At 34.1% G+C, this 18823-nt stretch overlaps 2 protein-coding genes across 4 annotated transcripts; both read right to left on the bottom strand.

The window, feature by feature from the left end:
• Positions 1-10: 10 nt before the first annotated feature.
• LOC129285795 (uncharacterized) lies at positions 11-7750 on the bottom strand. The gene is made up of 8 exons (XM_054921689.1): positions 7392-7750; positions 7136-7250; positions 5760-6760; positions 3676-5111; positions 3366-3496; positions 2385-3202; positions 1671-1783; positions 11-1511 (listed from the first exon to the last, which is right to left on the bottom strand). The coding sequence occupies exons 1-8, from the start codon at positions 7443-7445 to the stop codon at positions 1193-1195; spliced, it is 3987 nt and encodes a 1328-aa protein (XP_054777664.1). The 5' UTR covers positions 7446-7750; the 3' UTR covers positions 11-1192.
• A 1466-nt stretch (positions 7751-9216) lies between these two features.
• On the bottom strand, positions 9217-13850 carry LOC129285016 (dihydroceramide fatty acyl 2-hydroxylase FAH1-like). Of its 3 annotated transcripts, none has more exons than XM_054920555.1 (8): positions 13707-13757; positions 12962-13040; positions 12216-12273; positions 11917-12009; positions 11447-11643; positions 11212-11317; positions 9974-10120; positions 9217-9583 (listed from the first exon to the last, which is right to left on the bottom strand). In XM_054920555.1, exons 3-8 carry the CDS (start codon positions 12264-12266, stop codon positions 9464-9466), a joined length of 714 nt encoding a protein of 237 aa, XP_054776530.1. In that variant the 5' UTR covers positions 12267-12273; positions 12962-13040; positions 13707-13757; the 3' UTR covers positions 9217-9463. The 3 variants fall into 3 exon arrangements, with proteins under 3 accessions (XP_054776530.1, XP_054776529.1, XP_054776528.1); XM_054920554.1 differs by lacking the exon at positions 13707-13757 and adding an exon at positions 13166-13437; XM_054920553.1 differs by lacking the exon at positions 12962-13040 and having other exon boundaries at positions 13707-13850.
• Between the last annotated feature and the right edge of the window lie 4973 nt (positions 13851-18823).

Here is an 18823-nt window from a genome sequence, read left to right as displayed (position 1 = left end):
AGATGAATGATGAATCCTAAAGAAATTTGAGACAATAGTCATGAATGAAGTTACATCAAACTTCTCATCCCATATCACCCGCCACTACCAGGAAGCCGAAAAGACATTGAAATCCAAAACATGATGAAACAAATGGATGTCCAGGCATCACGCATTTTTTTGAGGACTACCACGGTTAGATGTTTGGAGATCGTATTATTCGACTATAAAACAGGTCTAGCAATAAACGGGAACCAAAAAATTTACAACAAACGCGGTTTCGTTTAAATCAGAAAAATTTCTTGAAATAGGACCATCCTTTGAGCTCTGTCCTTTCTGATTAAAATTGACAATTTCGTCCGAGAAAAATCTCACTGGCCAGCCACAGTCCCAGAATGAGATCCCTGAGCATGGAGCCCGCCATCCTCCAGTAGGATATAAAAATTAATTTCAATTGCCTACAACGAGATGGGTTCCAAACTGACGATGGCTTCTTCCTCCTCGTTGACCGAACCTGTCTTGAAGTTACAAGGCACCCGAACAGTCATGGCCTTGGGTTATTGCTCTTTCTTCTTCCAACATTGAGATGAGCGTTGCCCTCGTTCAAGGGCAACGTCATTCCTCTCTCATCTTAGAAGACCAGCATGAATTGAACAAGAGCAATATGCTTTAAGGAGATGAAAAGTCTATTCCTCAGACAAAAAGTAATTTCCATAAGCCAAGAATTTTGTTGACCAATGCTGGAATTAAACATGGATAAGCCATGGCTTCCGCTTGTAGATATAAGCTACGAAAAGCGTGTTTGGATTACGTTTCAAATAAAAAGCCCAAATATTGCGCCTCACAAAAGTTGCCTTGCCTTTCGTGCAAATGTGAGAAGCTGAACACCAATGCGTAAAATAAACACGCTCTATGTTGTATCCAGCCGTCAATTGATGGTGTTCGGTGCAAACTTGTGTTGTATCCAATGGCAGTATTGAAAAGGCTCCAGGATTACACCGACACCAACCATCTATCTCACTAACAGGCTCTCAAGTGAAGTAGCAAGTAAACCAAGTCAGAAGGCACTCGGTTAAATCTAAACCAGAGTTTTCATCCACTTTCAACCTTTTCCCTATCATCCAATTTCTCACAATCGACAAAGCTTTCAACTAGCAAGATCAATGAAAGAAAGACTGCAAGAACCTTGCTTCGGAAATGTGAAGGAGAACTACTACGTTTTCTTCGTATATACATCGGTTCTTGAAATGCTACATAACAAGTCACGTTTATCTTTATCAAGCCCAGAAAGCCACTTTCTCAAATCTTCAAAATTGCCGGAAACATCTTTACTGGAATATACTGGAAGACTTGAGTTTGTCTCAAAAAGGGTTTCTACATTAAAAGGAAGAACAGCTATCAAAGCAGAGGCAGCGGCAAGCTGAAGAGAAGGGCCTGCTTTTATCGAAGAATTGTGGCACAAGTAAGAAAACAAATAGCATCTCAAGCTCTCAACTCCACTATCTTCATATCCACCAGCAACAACTCCAAGCCTGAAAATCATAATAGTGACAATAGTACATAACAACCACAACTCAGCAATCTGCACTGCCTAACGAGGCCATATAATATAAAACTCGCCATTTATTTAAGATTCACAAATCAAGAGTTATTCACAGCACTACCAATATCAAAGCAAAGGGTCATTTTACCTCCCAAGTTGACCAAGAAGAGCAAGAATGGCGACAGAGAAGTTCTCCACCATACATGAATCTAACATACTCAGCAGCTGAGGAACAAGTTTTGTGTCTGTCCAATGCCAACTCTGCATTAAGGAAACCATGAGGTTTATAAGGCCATAATCAGGTTTGAGAATTATAAACCAAATGAAATGATAAGTTCTTCAACAAGGAAGAGCAAGAGCTGCAGGAGATTTTCATCTGTCAAAACTTGTGCATATCATCCCCCACCCCCCAACAAAGGGGAACAAAATTAGTAACAGATCTCATTACTCAGAGTCTGTAGGGCCATATAGGGAAACTGAGCCTCAAGAATAACATAGCATTTCATACGTCAGTTTCCCTTAAGACTTAAGACTGTTCAACTGATCAACATAAACAACACTAAGAGTGCAAAAATTTCATAGTAAATTACAGACTCGTTTAATAACAAAAGAATGTAATTTATCCATGATTTAATATAACAGTTATTACAAGACATCTTTCATAATATATTATCAATTATCATTATTATCAATCATCAATTATAGAGAAGGAAAAAAAAAAGCCACCTTGAAAGAGCTAGCAAGGAGACCTCTAAAAGCATTATACGGATATAAGATGATTAAACCATATTTTGCTTTCCAAGCAAATTGAAATCAAATCAAAGTTCTATTAAGAATTAACGTGAAAAGACAAAACTTATACCATTCTGCTTGCAACCAGCTCCACCAATGACAGGACATCACTAAGGTGACAAATGCTGGCATCGTTCAAAACATGATGCTGAGTAGCAGAAACCAAGAACTTCCGCAAACAGCAGGCAGCATCACACTTCATGTCAATGACATGTTGAACTGCTTCCTGACCATACCATCGTCCAGCAGTATATTTATCTGACAAGGATCTAGAATTTGTCGAATCATCCAGTTCTACCTCTTGTAGTAGACAGTTCTTGATATTTTCTAAGAGCAAGAGTGCAACAATTTCAATAGATTCAGCACCTTCCAAGAATGGGCATTTAACACTCGTCCATAATTCAGAATGCAGCTGATTTACTGATGGAAGACAGGAAGCAGCAGCTACTGGTAGGTTTCCGCCCTCCAGAAACATAATCAAAGACTTCAACACAGTGACCATTAAACTATCACAAAAAAACTTCTGTCCGCCCAGATAAGCAAATACATGAAGCACAGTCAGCATCATTAATGAATCCCATCTGCAAAACCTAAGGATATTATACGTAGACTCCCTGATAAATTCAACATGATCAGTTGCTGCACATACTGATGCTAATATAATGCTCCCTGCCACCAACTGTTCCCCTGAAGCTGTTTCTAAAGACCATGTATTTAATCCATCCAGATGAAGAGAATTTCTCAAATCCTGTTCTGACAAGGTCCCAGAAGCCATTTTATTATTTACCATAACTTTTCCTTCTTGAAGAAAGTCTTCAATGAGGCAAAGGAGCTCATGCAAGGAAACAAGACCCAAAAACAAGAACCTTGTCGTTGCAACAGAAAAAACTGTCCAAATAACCAAAGAAACCAAAACAAAAATTAAATATATATATATATATATATATGTTTCAGTGCAGCAATGCACAATATGCACATAAAATGAAAAACTAAAATGTATGCATAAGTTTAACTTGAAGAATATCCACAAGCAACAAATTTGATAACAAACCTGTGCGAATGTGTTCAGCATAAGAATTCAAGCAAGAGAGTAAATTCCCATCCAGAAGTTTCCCAAAATTTATTGATGTGTTTGTAGTGAAGTTGAATAGCAAAAGTGTAAAGAAAACAGAAATCTTCTCCCTGAAAAAAAATTAAAACGAACAAAATTAAAAATAGTGACCAATATCATGTTAATCATAAACTAACTTGGCAGATGTGACCAGAAAAGCAAAGTATGAATATAAATTATACAAACTATAGATGTTGTTGAAAGAAATGATTACCACATTTTATTATATCGTAAAGGATAGATCACTCACCTTGGTAACAGCGTGTTTTCCATGGTAAGTGCAGTCAAAATGCTATCAACAATCCAACCTGTTTCAGTAATCAAACTGCACCTAGCCATACAATTCTTTGTAGCATCAAATATCCTAGAAATGCTACTCATGTCCTCAATATTTGGAAAGACCACACAAAAATTAGGAAGTTGATTCTGTAACGATTCCATTCCACTGTCCACCAAATTCATAGCCCTTGAATTTTCTATCGCATGATTATGAGACATTTTCACATTCTCAGTTTCTCTAACCTGCTCAGGCTTCTGCTGTGAATTATAAGAAGCTCTAGATGCATCAAACTTTTCTTCATTGGAATTTATCTCAACATCAATGACATCAAAGCAATGTGAAGGAAACAAAGGTCCTCTTGGACTGAACATGTCTTCATGGAGTGCTTCCTCAAGGAAGGGCTTCAAATTACCCTTGTCATGTGTTTCAACATCATGAATTTCAATCTCGGGGAGTGATGGAGATAGAGGAACATCCATTGCTCTTCTATAGCATTCCTCATCAGCAGCATTTTCTAAGTCTAACAACTTCATATAATTTCCATCAGCTACTTCATCAAAATTAACCATAGAAGAAAAATCATTTGCAGCATCACAAGCTCTCTCCCTGAACACTTGAATGGTTCCCTTAGCATATGAGGCAGGGCAGGAGGTGTGTCCACAGATATTAGTGTCCCCACAGACTTCTCCTTTGGCTTCTTCTATACCCTTTTCCTCAACCTTGTTATATTCACGTACCATGTCCACTTCTACCCTATGAGATTTCTTTCTCTTCTTATGGGGTCTGTCAATCTTTTCTAGTAAATTATCCTTAATATTAGAAGCCATATCTCTCCTTTCAAGTGACTTGTCCTCTTTTTTATATAACATAGCATGTAAATCAGAGAGCTTCTTTTCTACTTGCAGGTCAAACTTCCTACCTTCAGAATAGTATTGTTTAATACATTCAACTGTCTCAAGTATTCTTTTTCTCTTCCTACTGTGCTCGGTAACTGTTTTAGCAGATGGTTTTGACATGCTGGGTCTTGTATTAACATTTTCCTGAGCCAATTTTGCTGATGCAGTAACTGGAAAAGCACCCTTGTCCTGTGAGCCCATCAATTGTCCATCAGAAAAAGATATACTGGAATTTACTGCAGAATTCTTTAGTTTTGTTCTGTTAGAGCCTCTAGCCAGAGGCTCCAACTGATAATCAATACCTGTGATGGATTCAGCACAGTTTCCTCCATATAGGGCAAGAGGTGAAAAGTGATGCTTGTCTTTCTTCAAAGGATCACATGTATTCAAGGTTGCTGTGCAGTAAGGCTTCAGGAGATTATTTTCACATTGGCTGTGCACCTGAGACAGATCTGAACAACAGATGTGCCTCAAAATATTTAGTTTCTGCAAGTTCAGTATATTTCCAGGCTGCAAAGTAATCATCATGCAAAGCAGGGTCAGTTAAAAGTAAACACAAGAATGGTCAATATAAAGACAAGCTACCAAAAGAATAGATGTTCTTAATGCTAGGAGTTATAACATAAGGCTAAATCCAATGACAATAATCTTTTCATTTTTCAATGAATCATTCAGATCCTGAGTCAGTTACTATTCAAAACGAATATATATTCTTGCAAGGTATGCATAACAGATAGACAAATTTAATGTTTAAAATTAACCCGAATCTGTGAGGGCTAAGTAGTTTTTACCACTTCAGAAATGTTGAAAGCTCCAACTTCCAAGGCCTAAGTAGTTTGTCGCAACAAATATGAAAATAAACATCCAAAGATTCCAACAATTTAAGAGACCCAAGCAGTAGTTTCATAACCCAAAAACCAAAACATAATTATATAGCCCAATCCTTCTATCTGCATATATAAAAATAAATAAATAAATAAGCAAGAAATAGATCGCTGATATTTTAACATGAGCACTATGCTGATGTTCAAAGTCCAATTCACAGGAATTTTTAAAGTGTGCATCCAATATGGAGAGACAAAAGTGGAGATAAAATGACACAAACACTGATCCAATTATACGTAGCCTCAAATAAAATAGTTCAGCACTGAAACTAACCTTTTCAAGCTCATCCATACTTCCAGCCGAGGGTAAAATGGAAGCATCCAGCATATCCATGCGATGGAAAATTTGAAAGAAATCAAGCTTCAATCGACCTAATTCATGCTGTAAAATTCTGCGACGATTAGCTTCCAACTTAACTTTTTCCCTGGCATGCTTTGTCCGTAGCTTTTGAAGCTTCAAAGAGTTTTCTAAAAGCTTCACTTTAGTAATTTCAGCATTCACAGTGACGTCAGGAGAGACTGCAGACATTTCAATGGTTTTTCTTAGGGATGAAAGTTCAGATATCTTCTGCTTCAAATCTTCATTTGTCCGCTTACACTCTTCTAACTTCTGGGACATCTGATTAGCAAGTTGTTTTTCCTCCACGGCCTTCTTCAAGTTATCTTCAGCAAGCTTCTTCTGACCCTCTGCTTTAATCCTCTCTTCATCAGCACGTCTCTTTTCCCTTGCTGCCTTCTGTTTTTCAACTTCTAACCTTTCCTGAGATTTTGCCAAATCAGACATGGCATTTTGTTTTTCAGCTATAAGCTTCTTCTTCTCAGCTTCAAAACGCTTGCTTGCCTCCTTAAACTTTTTCATCTCGGATGTCAACTTTTCAGCATTTTGCTTCAGCTCCCCAGCCTTCTCAGCTTCAATTTTGGCAATTTGCATTCCCTTCTCAACATTCTTATTCTTCTCAACTTCCAGTAATTTCCAAGCTTCAGCAGCTTTCTTTGTCTCCTTCTCAGCATTCTTTCTCCCAGAATCAGCCCTAATTCTCTCTCTCTCCAGAAGCTCCTTCAACCTATTAATTTCTTTCTCTCTTTCAGATATACAGGCTTGATAACTTTTAATATCTTCATTTCCATCCTGAGCATTGCCGCCACAACTCTGCTCTAATGAAATGATCTCAGATTTTAACCTATTGACTTCACTCTCCAAAGACACTCTAGCATTGAATTCTTTAAGTTTTTCCTCTTCCTCTATTTTTGCCCGCGCTTGTTCTTCATGGTATGCTGCAGAATATACATTACAGAGTAGGTGATCATAAGAAGTCACAACTCACAAATCAACGTCATGCTATTCGAAAGCCACCAAAATAGCAGAAGAGAAAAGAATAAAAAATAAACACAAATACAGAAAACAAAACAGAGGTCCTGCAGAGACACTCATTTTTCCACGACAAGAAACTTAATGTGAGGGGGGAAAATACGGAAGAATAATATCAAGGGCAAGAAGGAGATTCGAGATACAGGACCGTAAAATTTGTTGGAGATTCCAGATGGAGATAGCAAATGAATGAAAGCGCGGCAAATTATATGGTAATGATTAGCATCAACTCCATGGAAGTACACCCGGCAAATGCCTCGAATTTTAGACAGAATACCAACCTTTCTTGAGTTTCGCATTCTGAGCTTCGACTTCATTGATTTTGTCTTCAAGGACCTTCACAGCTTGTCTTAGAGCATTCCGTGACTCTTGGAGCTTTAAGCTTTTCTTTATCAACTGTTAATAAGATCCATAATTGACAAATATTCAATTATAGCCGACATGGTTAACTGAAAAATGCCCGAAAATAAAGAACACGCACCTCCACAAGAAATTCTCAAAACACAAAGAAAACGAAAAATATAATGAAAAACATACCCCAGCGCAGCAGGTATTTGTTAGCTCAGGTGTCGATGCCTGGTCAGCAGCCATCTCTTCAACAAATGAGCATGCGAAGAAAGCATTAGAATTTAAGGCCAAACCTCAGCCAATGTCGGCGCTTCAAATCGAGAACTGAAGAGAACAAGCTGGTCATGAAACAGCAGTGGCAAGCTTAATGACGATTATCTTCTTACTTCATTCACCGAATCCCCACAGATTCTCGGCATTTTGAAAGCGAAAGTGATTGAGAGATTGAGAGAGGGGAACAAGCGCCAAGAGATATCCCGTGCAACGGTAGCGTATGCTCCTTTAAACTTGAATACATCAAAACCCTAAAACCCAAGGCAGCAGGAGGGTGTAGTCCTCCGGGGGACGACCAGGTGCCAACACGACAATCTCAAAGGCTAGCGTATTTCCCGATTATTTCCTTTTTCTTAATTTTTAATTTTCAATTCACTTGCCTGTTGCCAATTTGCCATCACTGTCCGCAGAATAAGAAAACAAAATAAAATAACTTAAAAAATATAAATAATATTTATATTTCATTTGAAAAATAAAAGGCTTCTTGGAGGCCGAAAACAACAACTTTTTAATTAGAACAATTAGAAGAAAAATGGGGATATAATCATTATTTAAAAAAGTTATTTGAATTCGGCCAAAAAAAATGTTATTTAAATAAAATATTAAAAGATTAAATGACAAGTTGCCCCTAAATTGTTCAAGAGCGTTTAGAACCCTAACTCATTTTTAATATATTGTTATCCTTTAACTTTTAAAAAAATACAATATCACCTCTATTATAAATAAAATTTAATTTGATTATTAGCTGACTAAAAAAAATTATAGAATAGGACCAAAGAAATCTTTTTTCTTGTTCATGTTTTGTAATTTTTTAGATCATTGTTTATAATTTTAAAGCCTTTTTTATAATTCTGTTAGTCTTTTTTCTGTAATTTTGAGATCATTTTTTGTTTCTTTTTGTCAATTAACAATTAAAATTAATTTTTATTAAGAATATTGTATTATTTTTAAAATTCAAAAAATACAAGACACCCCTACAATCAATAAATGGAAACCCAAATTAAATCAATTAATTCAACCAGTAACTCAATGAATTAGTCAATTGGCTAGTTTGATTTATAATCTAACATAAGGTATTATCAACCAAACTAACATCGACCCGAGAGTAACTTGGGCACCCTGGTTGTAACCCAATGGTGACCCAATCAATGCAATCCATTTATTTGAGAAAATTATTTAATTTTTTAATTTTTATTGAGATTGTACTTACATGTATAAGATTTTTCTCTCTTTATTGGATTATTTAAGTAAAACTAATGATTTTTATTTAAATATTAATTTTTTCATAGTTAAACATGAATATTTTTATATATATAAATTAAATTATATTATTTTAATTAAAAACTGTTTGACTCCAAATTAACCCTTGATTGAATCAATAATGCTTGACTTATTATCTTAACTGATTTAATAACCAATCTAAATTTCAGTACCTTGCTTGGAATAAACGAATATTAAATTAATTATTTTTTATATTTTTGTATTTGAACATAATTTTTATCCTCGGGAAAGACTCAGATTTTTTTTGTTATTGTACACACGTATTTTTGTGTTGAAAGTAATCCGGTCCTGTAAGAAAGATGTCCAGTTCATTTTGTTTTTAATTTATTTATTCTGCTTTTGACAAATATGTTCATTATTTTTAAATTCGCCTCTCATTCCGTAAAGCATTTATTTTGATGTCATTGTCAATCTCACCCAGGTCAAAACTGCCAACTAGCAACTCGAGGACAAATTGTCATGCAGACAAGCAGGAAAATTTCCCGCCAAAAACCTCATGCATAACATATCAATACTTTTTACAGAATGTTTTGTTGTGGATGAGGCAGCATAAAACTAACACAAGATGCACGCTAATTCTTCAAAGCATTAATAATGAGCAACATTGAATACACAGATAAAAGTAGCAATTGCTGGATACATTTGTCTGGACACCTGAATTTTGCTATGATCTAAACCAATGAATAAATGCTATATTCGGTAGTAACTCATCTGCTCTTTGCATCAATTTTTGATGAAGGAAACGTTCCAAAGACCTTATCCCATAATGATGAAGTAATGCCGAAGCCTTTATCCTGGATCCGGAAGTGATGGTTCATGTGATACTTCTGCAGAATATCACATGAAAAGATTATTTGATTTTCCTCGCTCACCAGATTAAAGTAATTGGCATTGCCAATATTTGCTTACTCAGGAGAAATAATACTTTTGATGACACTTGCTATTAGATAGATGCCTAGATCGACATTTTACAAGAAATGAGAAGAGAAAAAACAGTCACACTCTGCGTGGTATGCGTTAAGAACTCAACATGCCTCCATTTCTAATCAACCACATTCTCAGAATTCCTTAAAAAATCCAATTTTTGATCAGCCCGGTATGCGTTAGTCCAGACGAAGGTTAGTCTTTTAAACACAATGATTTTGCTCATCAGCATAGTGAATGTAGATATGGTAATTTTATGGTAATCCACGGTCAAATAGAGACGTTATTCTTACCTTGAGATTGCGGGGCGCTTCACCCTTTGGCTGACCATGGTGCAAATAGTAATGCGTGCAATCATAAATCACATAACCCAATAAACCACCTCCAAACAGAGCGGGAGCCGTTGAGGGAGTGGCTATAAGCTTCACCAAGTTCCAGAACTGGGCATGGCAGACAATAAATTTAAAATCAGTTCATTAAGCCTCTATTTGCAATCTATACAATATGTAATGTGTGTTAGCACATGCAGACAAGCAATTATTGCACGCTGAACATTGATTTTGCAAGATTTCACAATTCCGAGGTTTACTGACCCATTTCAGTATAGACTTTAGAGTAAAGAAATAGATTATGTTTTCACATGGCCAAGGATTTTTTTGTGAATCTAGAGAATTCCACAAAGCCACTCCAGAAACTCCTATTCAGGACTGAAGATATAAACATGGACTTGATCTATTCCAGCATAGCTACAGAAAATATCTCTCCATACCGAAACTAGATATAGCAGGTGTTTGAAGAGGCCTTCCCCTCTTCCACATACTTCTGTTGGAGATATCTTGTGCCCTTGCTTCGCTCTTTATTTAATAAAAGTAGTTTCTTCTATGACAAAAATATATTATTCCAAGCAGGGAAAACATCTTTCTTGATTTTCCCCTTTAGAAATCTCTAATGGAAGACTTTCTTTTTAATTGCAGCACTTGATAGGATTAGCAAAAATGATCAGTAGCAAGTTCACATAACTCGCAAAACTACCTCTTAATGCTTGTGTTAATTTTTTTTTCTGAAAAAAACCACAATCATTTTTTTTTACTGTTCAGCACTCCAGCTGCTAGTTTATAGTTATTAAAGGTCTCCTCTTTTTGGCAATTTCATTGACTTGGTTCTACGGTAAGCTTTGCTCCTTGGAGAAATTTACCATGAGAATTTGAGAGGATTCAGGTGAAAGTAAAGAGAGTAACTCGAGCCAAAATGAAACATAGAAAAGCAGAAAACAGTCACCTTTAATAACAGGACAGAAAGTTTCACCCAAAACATGAGAACAGGACAAAAAAGAGACAGGAAATGACAGGAAAACCTCAGTTAGTCATTCAACTTCAGTGAATTCGAGTGTATTGAAGCAGCAGGACAAGTTATTGGTTCCAACAATCAGGAAGGACTCATATGGAAGATTGAATCCCACCGTTCTCTTGTCTACCATCCAATCAAATTATATTAATGCATGATACGGTGTGGGCATGGAATAAAGAAATACCGGCATCAATAATACAGCAGTTGCAGCAGGGGGGAAAACAAGCCTCAAGCCATCCATGGGGTGCTTATGGTGGCAGCCGTGAAGAAGATAATGAATTGTATTTCCCCTGAAGCAGGGGGGGGGGGGAAAGGAACCAGTAAGTAATTCTTCTACAAAAACATGCTACACAACCATGCCCTTAAATTAACATTTGCACGACAGAAAGGAGGAGTGAAGAGCGAGAGAGATGTCTAACCAGTAAGTTTTTGTTTTAATGTGGAAAAGGAACCGGTGCAATGAATATTCAAGCAATGTCCAAGTAAAAATGCCGAGGACCACCAGTACAGTGATGTGAGGGCAGGTGAGACCCATTCGCACAGAGACAGAGATAAACCAGCATACAACTGGCAACCAAATGACTGGAATCGCCCACCAGACTGTGCGGGTCAAGAACTGTTCCAAGTAGTACCAAGTCAAGAACATAGCTGTAAATATTCAGCTTAAATGATCATGTACGTTACAAGATCAAAACACGAAAAATGTATGGTTCTCAAATAAGAAAATGATGGGTATACATTTTTTTGCAAACAACTATATAGTGCCCCAATCAAATCATATCCCTGTTGTGTTATTATTAGAGAACTACAAGCTCATCATGTTTTTCTCGAGGACCAGGTGGAAAATATATAAGGAACTGCATAGAAATCTAGTCCTAAAAGATTATACCTCCCAAAAATCACTTTCGAAAAAACGAGGGCCTTCCTTGCTCACAATCGGCTGGTGAACCCATTCTTCATAAGCTTCTCCCAGATGGCCGACCTGTAATAACAAATTAAAAATGACGAGTCCTCAATTATAGATAGGAACTAATCTGTCAGTCATCCAAACCGAGGTTTTAGGAAATAAAAAGGCATTTAACAATTGATACATGAAATAAAAAGAAGCGTAATGAAAACTGAAATATACTGCAAGATGGGACATGAAAAACACATTTGGGACAAGACCTAGAGGGAAGGAGTCCGTACCTGGAAGACAAGTGGCTTGTTCAAATCAACTACAAAATCCTGCGCAACCATCTTGGGACTGGATATCCAACAATAGAATAAATATATAAGAAAGGTATTCATTATAATGGAAAAAATGAAAGTGTGTCAATAACATAACAAGAAAATACTATTCATTATATTGATCACGCAAAACTTGCTCACAAGCCAAGAGTTAATAGTGAAATTGTCCAGATATTGTCTCATTCTTGGTAATATGGGACGCATGGGTGCAAACAGAATTATAAATAACATAATTTGTCAGGTATTACGGGCTTAAAGAACAACGATACAATTAGAGAGACAAGAAGTGTTTCTGCCCCGAAGAAAACAAAGAGAATATGAGAAAAGTAAGTGAATTCTTAGGAAATTTGAAAATTCAGCGACATTAACATTCCATTTGGATTAAAGCTACAGCCAAAAGATGAAAGGGTTGTTGATAATAAGTCATTTGACGACACATCAGTTTTCTCGTCTGCTAAAAGTGGGATCACACATATACTGATCGCTTCATGCCACAACTTAAATTCTGTGACTTGTCTGATGATTGTAGCAGGATTCATAGTGGTTGATAAAAGTTACGTTGCGTCTCATTTCGAAGGAAACAGTCATTATCAAAATATAATCAAGATATAAAATAAAAAAATAACAAATTGCAATTTTCATGTTAATGCAGCTCATTTTAGAATATGTATGTACAATATATATATATGTACACACACACATACACGGGACCCACGCTAGTTGTCCCATACAACGGATTCCCTCTCAGTTTACCCCACTTCCAGAGCGCAGAGTCCTTTTCACCTAAATAAAAATAGTGAGCTCTTTAACATTAATAATTAACATCAATGAAAAGAGGATGAATGAGTTCACATGCGTGACCCAAAAAAACCAAAAGAAAGAAAGAAAAAGAAAAGGATTTTACATACAGGGGGATTCAAGTGGAATCGGGATTGTTCGCCTCAGGTTTAACTCAAATATAGAAGGAAAATCACATCAGCTCGTAGCTTTCAAAAAACTCAACGCAGAACCATGCAGCTAAAAACATCTCAATTCCTAAAATTTACATATTTTTAACTAAAAAGAAAAGAAAAGAAATTCTTCCCCAACTTGACAGGTAAATAGGCATTACCCAAGTTATACTTAATAACATTTCAAATTAAGCAGCGACTGAAACGAAAAAATTGAACTATTCTTCTCTTTTCAAACAACCCGTCTTCAAAAGTGGTGGTAGCACACAAACCCAATAAGCCCTGTGCTTGAAAACGAACACAGTCAGGGAATCTCCAATGCAGTTTATAAGCAGATTCCGGCTGCTCTCAAAACAAACATCTGAACAGAAAAAAGTCCTAAGAACCCCACCGTTTTCGGGATAGAAGAAAAGGCTCAAACAAAAACAGCCACAGATCTAGAAACCCCAGCCGATAGAATTAAGGAAAAAGAAAATGCGAGTGAAAATAAGAAACTAACCAAGCTGGAAAGAATGGGAAAGGATTGAAATCTGCGAGCGGGAGACGGAAGAACACTGTGACACGCGCAGTGTAGGCCTCCGGTATTGCGAGGTGGGAAGAGCATGTGATTGATAGATAGAGAAGAAAGGGGTAATAATAACGGAAGGACAAAATCTGAGCCGTCCATTGGAATGGAATCTGGAGTTGGATTGTAACTGTGAACAGGCTGGCGCTTTCGTTATACAGGAGCATCGTTGGATGACGTGGCTACATGTGATTGGTCATGAGATTTCAGACGAACATGCAATCCCTCCCCTCCACCAAAGGCATGTTTGATTAGAAAAAAAAGAATAAAAAAAGTGGCATGTTTGATGAAAAAAAAAAAAAGAATGAAAGAAGAGGGAGAAGGGAGGAGAGCCCTCCCCTCGTTTGTTAAGGTAGAGGGGAGGGAATGTTTTTTAAAATGTTTCCTCCCCTCCCTCCCCTCCCTTAATCAAATAAAACCTAACAGTCGAACCCCTCCATAGGAGATGTCGAGGTGGATTCTCAGATGTCTTGCGGTTTTAACTTTTAACTCTCAATTTTGGACAAAATTTAACATTAGTATCCAAATTTTGTAAAATTTATTTCAAATCACAATAAACCATTAGTTATTCTTAGCATTTTATACAAATATTGTCCCCAATGAAAACTTTAATGTTAAAGTATATTTCTATTTCTTTAATTTTATATAATATTTTATTCTACTTCTTTAATTTTATAAAATATTTTTTAATTTATTAATAAAAAATTCTTATGTTAAATTTTTAAATATTAATAAAATATTTTTAAATATTAAAATATTAAATTTAATTTCTTTAAAAAAATGATGATGGGTTCACAAAAAAATAATTATTTAAAACTAACAATATTAAAATTAAATAATTAAAAAAATATTTTATAAAATTAAAAGACTAAACTAAAATCTTATATAAGATCAAAAGATGAGAGGTATACTTTAGCTAAAATTCAAATGAAAATAAAAAATAATTCAATAATATATTATACTATTGAAGTGGATGGTAGAATCGAATGGCGGCTCCATATAAGGCTTGGACATTTTTATTGAAAAAATATAAATTACACTCTCTTCATTTAAAAATATAAAATATTTTTTAAAAAATTAAACATTTTAATTGTAAGACATTTTTAATATTTTAAGATGTAATTAATTTATTTTTTTCAAGAGTATCCATAAAATGAATCATTTTATATTTATTTTAAAGTAAAACATTATATTAATATAAGAGTAAATATAGAAATATGATGTTAGTTTTGAGATAACTAACTATTTTATTAAGGTAAAATTTAATTAAAAATATCTTATATCTTTTAATAGAGGGGAGTAAGTCATTCTATGTTCTTCTATGAGAATCAGTATTTTTGAAAGTTTTTATCAGATTTTAATTGTTCATCAAAATTAATCTTTTCAAAAGTTTGAGGAAAAATTCTATAAAATGTATCTAATATTTATTTTTTTAAAAGGAAAAATTAACAATTTAATCTTTTAATTTTTAACTCACTTGTAATTCAATCTCTTAATTATAACTCACTGCAACTCAATCTCTCAACTTTTAACTCTCTTATAATTTAGTCTTTATTTTTTAATTTTGAAAAATGTCTTCATCAAATAAGAGGAATAAAAGAAATACTCATATCTTGCTCTAAAATATACTCCTCTTGCTCTTTGTGTCTTAATGTTACAGGATATATTGATCTAGATAAGGTCCCGTAACGTCTCTCCTAAGCAAACTCGTGCCAAATTAAAAGAATTTTTATTTGTTATCCAATCAGTGGCAATTTTCCATAAACGAACTTAATTGGCCACATAAAGTCTTCATTTGCTGTTAAGGTGAGGGACTATGTCATAGGTGAGTTAATGATTGAGGAACTGACTTATAACAAGTCATAGTTAAAAAATTAAATTACAATAAAATTAAAAGTTAAGAAACTAAAAGATTAATTTTTTTAAAAAAATCATTATAATCAATATTCAATGCAAAAAATTGTAAGTCATTTATAAGATATAAATTGCGGTGCTAATATTCATCAGGCACCAGCTCGTTGGCCATGCAGGGAAAAGTAATTCGTCACCCTAACTTTCATAAAAGGAAAATTTTAGTTTAGATTCCTTAACTAAATATAATGAAAAAGAGAACATAAAATTTTACTGCAAATCAAGAATAATGAAATAAAATTAAAATGCAAACTAAAATTACCTTATTCTCTTTAATGGCTTAAGCATGCTAAAAGACATTAGCAAATTTCTCATGTTAAAGTTGTTTATTTCTCATACTAAGATAGTTAATTTGCTTACCAAAATTATTTATGCGCATAGCTTTATTTAATTTTATTCTTAGTGTTGTTATCATGATAGAAAGAGTTGCAAATTTTTGATATTATAGTTGTTCATTACTTATATTAATGTGATTAATTTTCCCACAAGAGTTGTTAGTGCACATTGTTTCACTTATTTATATTCAAACTCCAGTTATTATAATAAATAAAGTTATAAATTTATCATACTAAAGTAATTAATTTTTCTACTAAAAATGTTTATGCGCATAACTTCACTTGATAACAGTACTAAGAATAAAATCAAGTACAGTCATACGCACAAACAAGTCATATAAGAAAAATAAACACTTGAGCATGAGCAATAAACCGCTATTGTATGGAAAAACTGTGATAATAACACTAAAAATAAAATCAAGTGAGATTATGAGCATAAACAATCACAATAAAAAAAATGAACTACTTCGATATAAAAAATTTGCAAATGTCTTTTAACAAGCTTAAACAATTATGGACAATGAAATAATTTTAATTTTATTTTACTATCCTTAATCTGCAGTAAAATTTCAGAGTTTAAGGAGCTATCTCTTTCATTATGTTTGGTCAAGGGATCTAGGCTAAAAGTTTCCTTCTTAAATAAAATATATCAATTGCTCTTGGTGGTAGATTTATGTCATTCATAAATTCAAATGAAATTAAAGGAAATCTGATTCATTTCTTGTATTTTAATTAGCTTCATATAAAAAAAATTAAGTGAATGCCTCTAATTAGATAGTGAGTAATATTAATATATGATTCCCGTTATTTGAAAACGATCTAATATGTAAGAATAAACTGAGATTTGCAAAGTAAAATTAAAATAGAAGTCTGTAACTGTAACTTTAATCAGTCTTTGTTGTTTTCTGTTATTTTTGGTCACACACGAGTTACTCGTTCCTAGTTTAATGGCACATCAACATCACTTGGGAGAGGGGTTGACCCTGCATCCAGGGGGGGTTAATTGTGATTTACTTCCAACTTTTTTTATAAATAAGTATGTCATTTTTTAAAGCAACATATATCACGCATGAGAAAATTACACTAAATTACAATTTATACAACAACAAATTAAATAGTGAAATTGACTTCCCTGTCTAACGTGAATTTCATATAAAATGAAAGAAGTAAACTAAATATTTGTATAAAATTGCATAATTTTCGGCTGCAGAACTATAATTAGTCGGATAAAACGGAACTGTCAGCTAACAATGGTGCGTGTAAACACGAGTCAGCTAATTAAAGTAAAAGGGGAAGCCGCATCAAAACCTACGTCAATGCTGCTGGAGTTTTATTTGAAAAAGTGGGACTGGCTATAAAAACATCTCCTGTTTATTTGAAATTAAAGTAGATTCGCCATTGTCTGCCAATTGGAGACGTCTTGCAAAAGCATCATCTAAATTTCCCTTCATTAATCATGTTTTTTCACTGTGCCATTTTTACCCTGGCACTACTGCTGAGATCTCCAGAATTTGGGGGAATGGGACTTACTATTTCGTTTTTATTTATAAAAAAAACTAATACTTTTTAATTATTTTTTATATAAATAAAATTACATATTTTAATTCACATTTATTGCACATTTTTTAAATCACCCCTCATAATTTATATTAATAAAAAATAATTAATGCGTGCTTATGTTGATTAATCTAGGACATTTTAGTCCACTTTTTTTATCGCCGGACATAATTATTATAATTAACCAACTTTTTTAAATTATGTGATACAATTTTTTTTTCTTATGTATATAAACGAAGGAAATATCTCATAATACCCTCCTCTAGTCCAATTTAAAGGGTAAAGAGAGAACATTTTTTTGTCTTATTTATAAGTTACCTCATTAAATTTTTATTATGAATTTTTTAATTTGACCTGCATTAAATATTTGAGAGAAAAAATGCGTTATTAAACTATATATATTTAATAGAATAAAATTAAAAAATTATTAAATTTTTAAATAAAGTTAATAAATTTTAAATTTTTTTATTATATTGAAATATGTTGAAAATATGTTATAGATAGAATCATAATTATTGGGTGCTCTTCCCAAGCTCTATCATCATGATTATAATACTATCTCTCAATGGAAAGGGATCATCATCTTTCTCCATCTGATCTGGCAAACCAGAAACTCCATTATCCACTCCCCACGCACATCGTTTCTTTTGAATTGTTTTCGAGGTATACATGTCTCCTTTTTTTTTTTTCCCTTGGGATTCACTTTGCAAGTGAAATGTTTATAATGATTGCACTCAGTTGCCAAGTCCCAAATTCAGCCATAACGGCTGGTCTGTTTGGATGAAGAAGCTTAAGATTAAATCCAAACACCGTTAAATGTTGGATCTTCAGTCGATACATGGCGCATGCATCCTTCTTTACTCAATGTTCAATTCTGGAAAACAAATGCAATATCTCGTTTGTTCCATACATCAAGCTAAGTTTCATCGAGAATGGCTCCCTTTGATGGATCCTCAACGTCAACGATTGGCCTGACTTTAGCTACCCAATGAATCGTCTCACAATTCTATTATATTTTAACATTTTATTGTTAATGTAATATTTTTGCTTCTTTAAAAAAAATAAAAAATTATATTGTTTGTGATCATCCTTCCTTGTCCTTATTGCATGATTCCTTTTTGCTTTTTTAATGCCATATGAGTTTTTGTTTTTGTTTTTTCGTCACACGAATTAATAATCATTCCTAGTGCAATGGCATATCGTTGTCAACATTACTCTGGCTTAACAAGGGAGGCATTAGTTATAGGT

Source organism: Prosopis cineraria, unplaced genomic scaffold, assembly GCF_029017545.1.
Source record: "Prosopis cineraria cultivar Desert tree isolate PC_DT_omini unplaced genomic scaffold, ASM2901754v1 PC11, whole genome shotgun sequence".
NCBI lineage: Eukaryota > Viridiplantae > Streptophyta > Magnoliopsida > Fabales > Fabaceae > Prosopis > Prosopis cineraria.
This window is presented reverse-complemented; position numbering and strand designations above follow the sequence as displayed.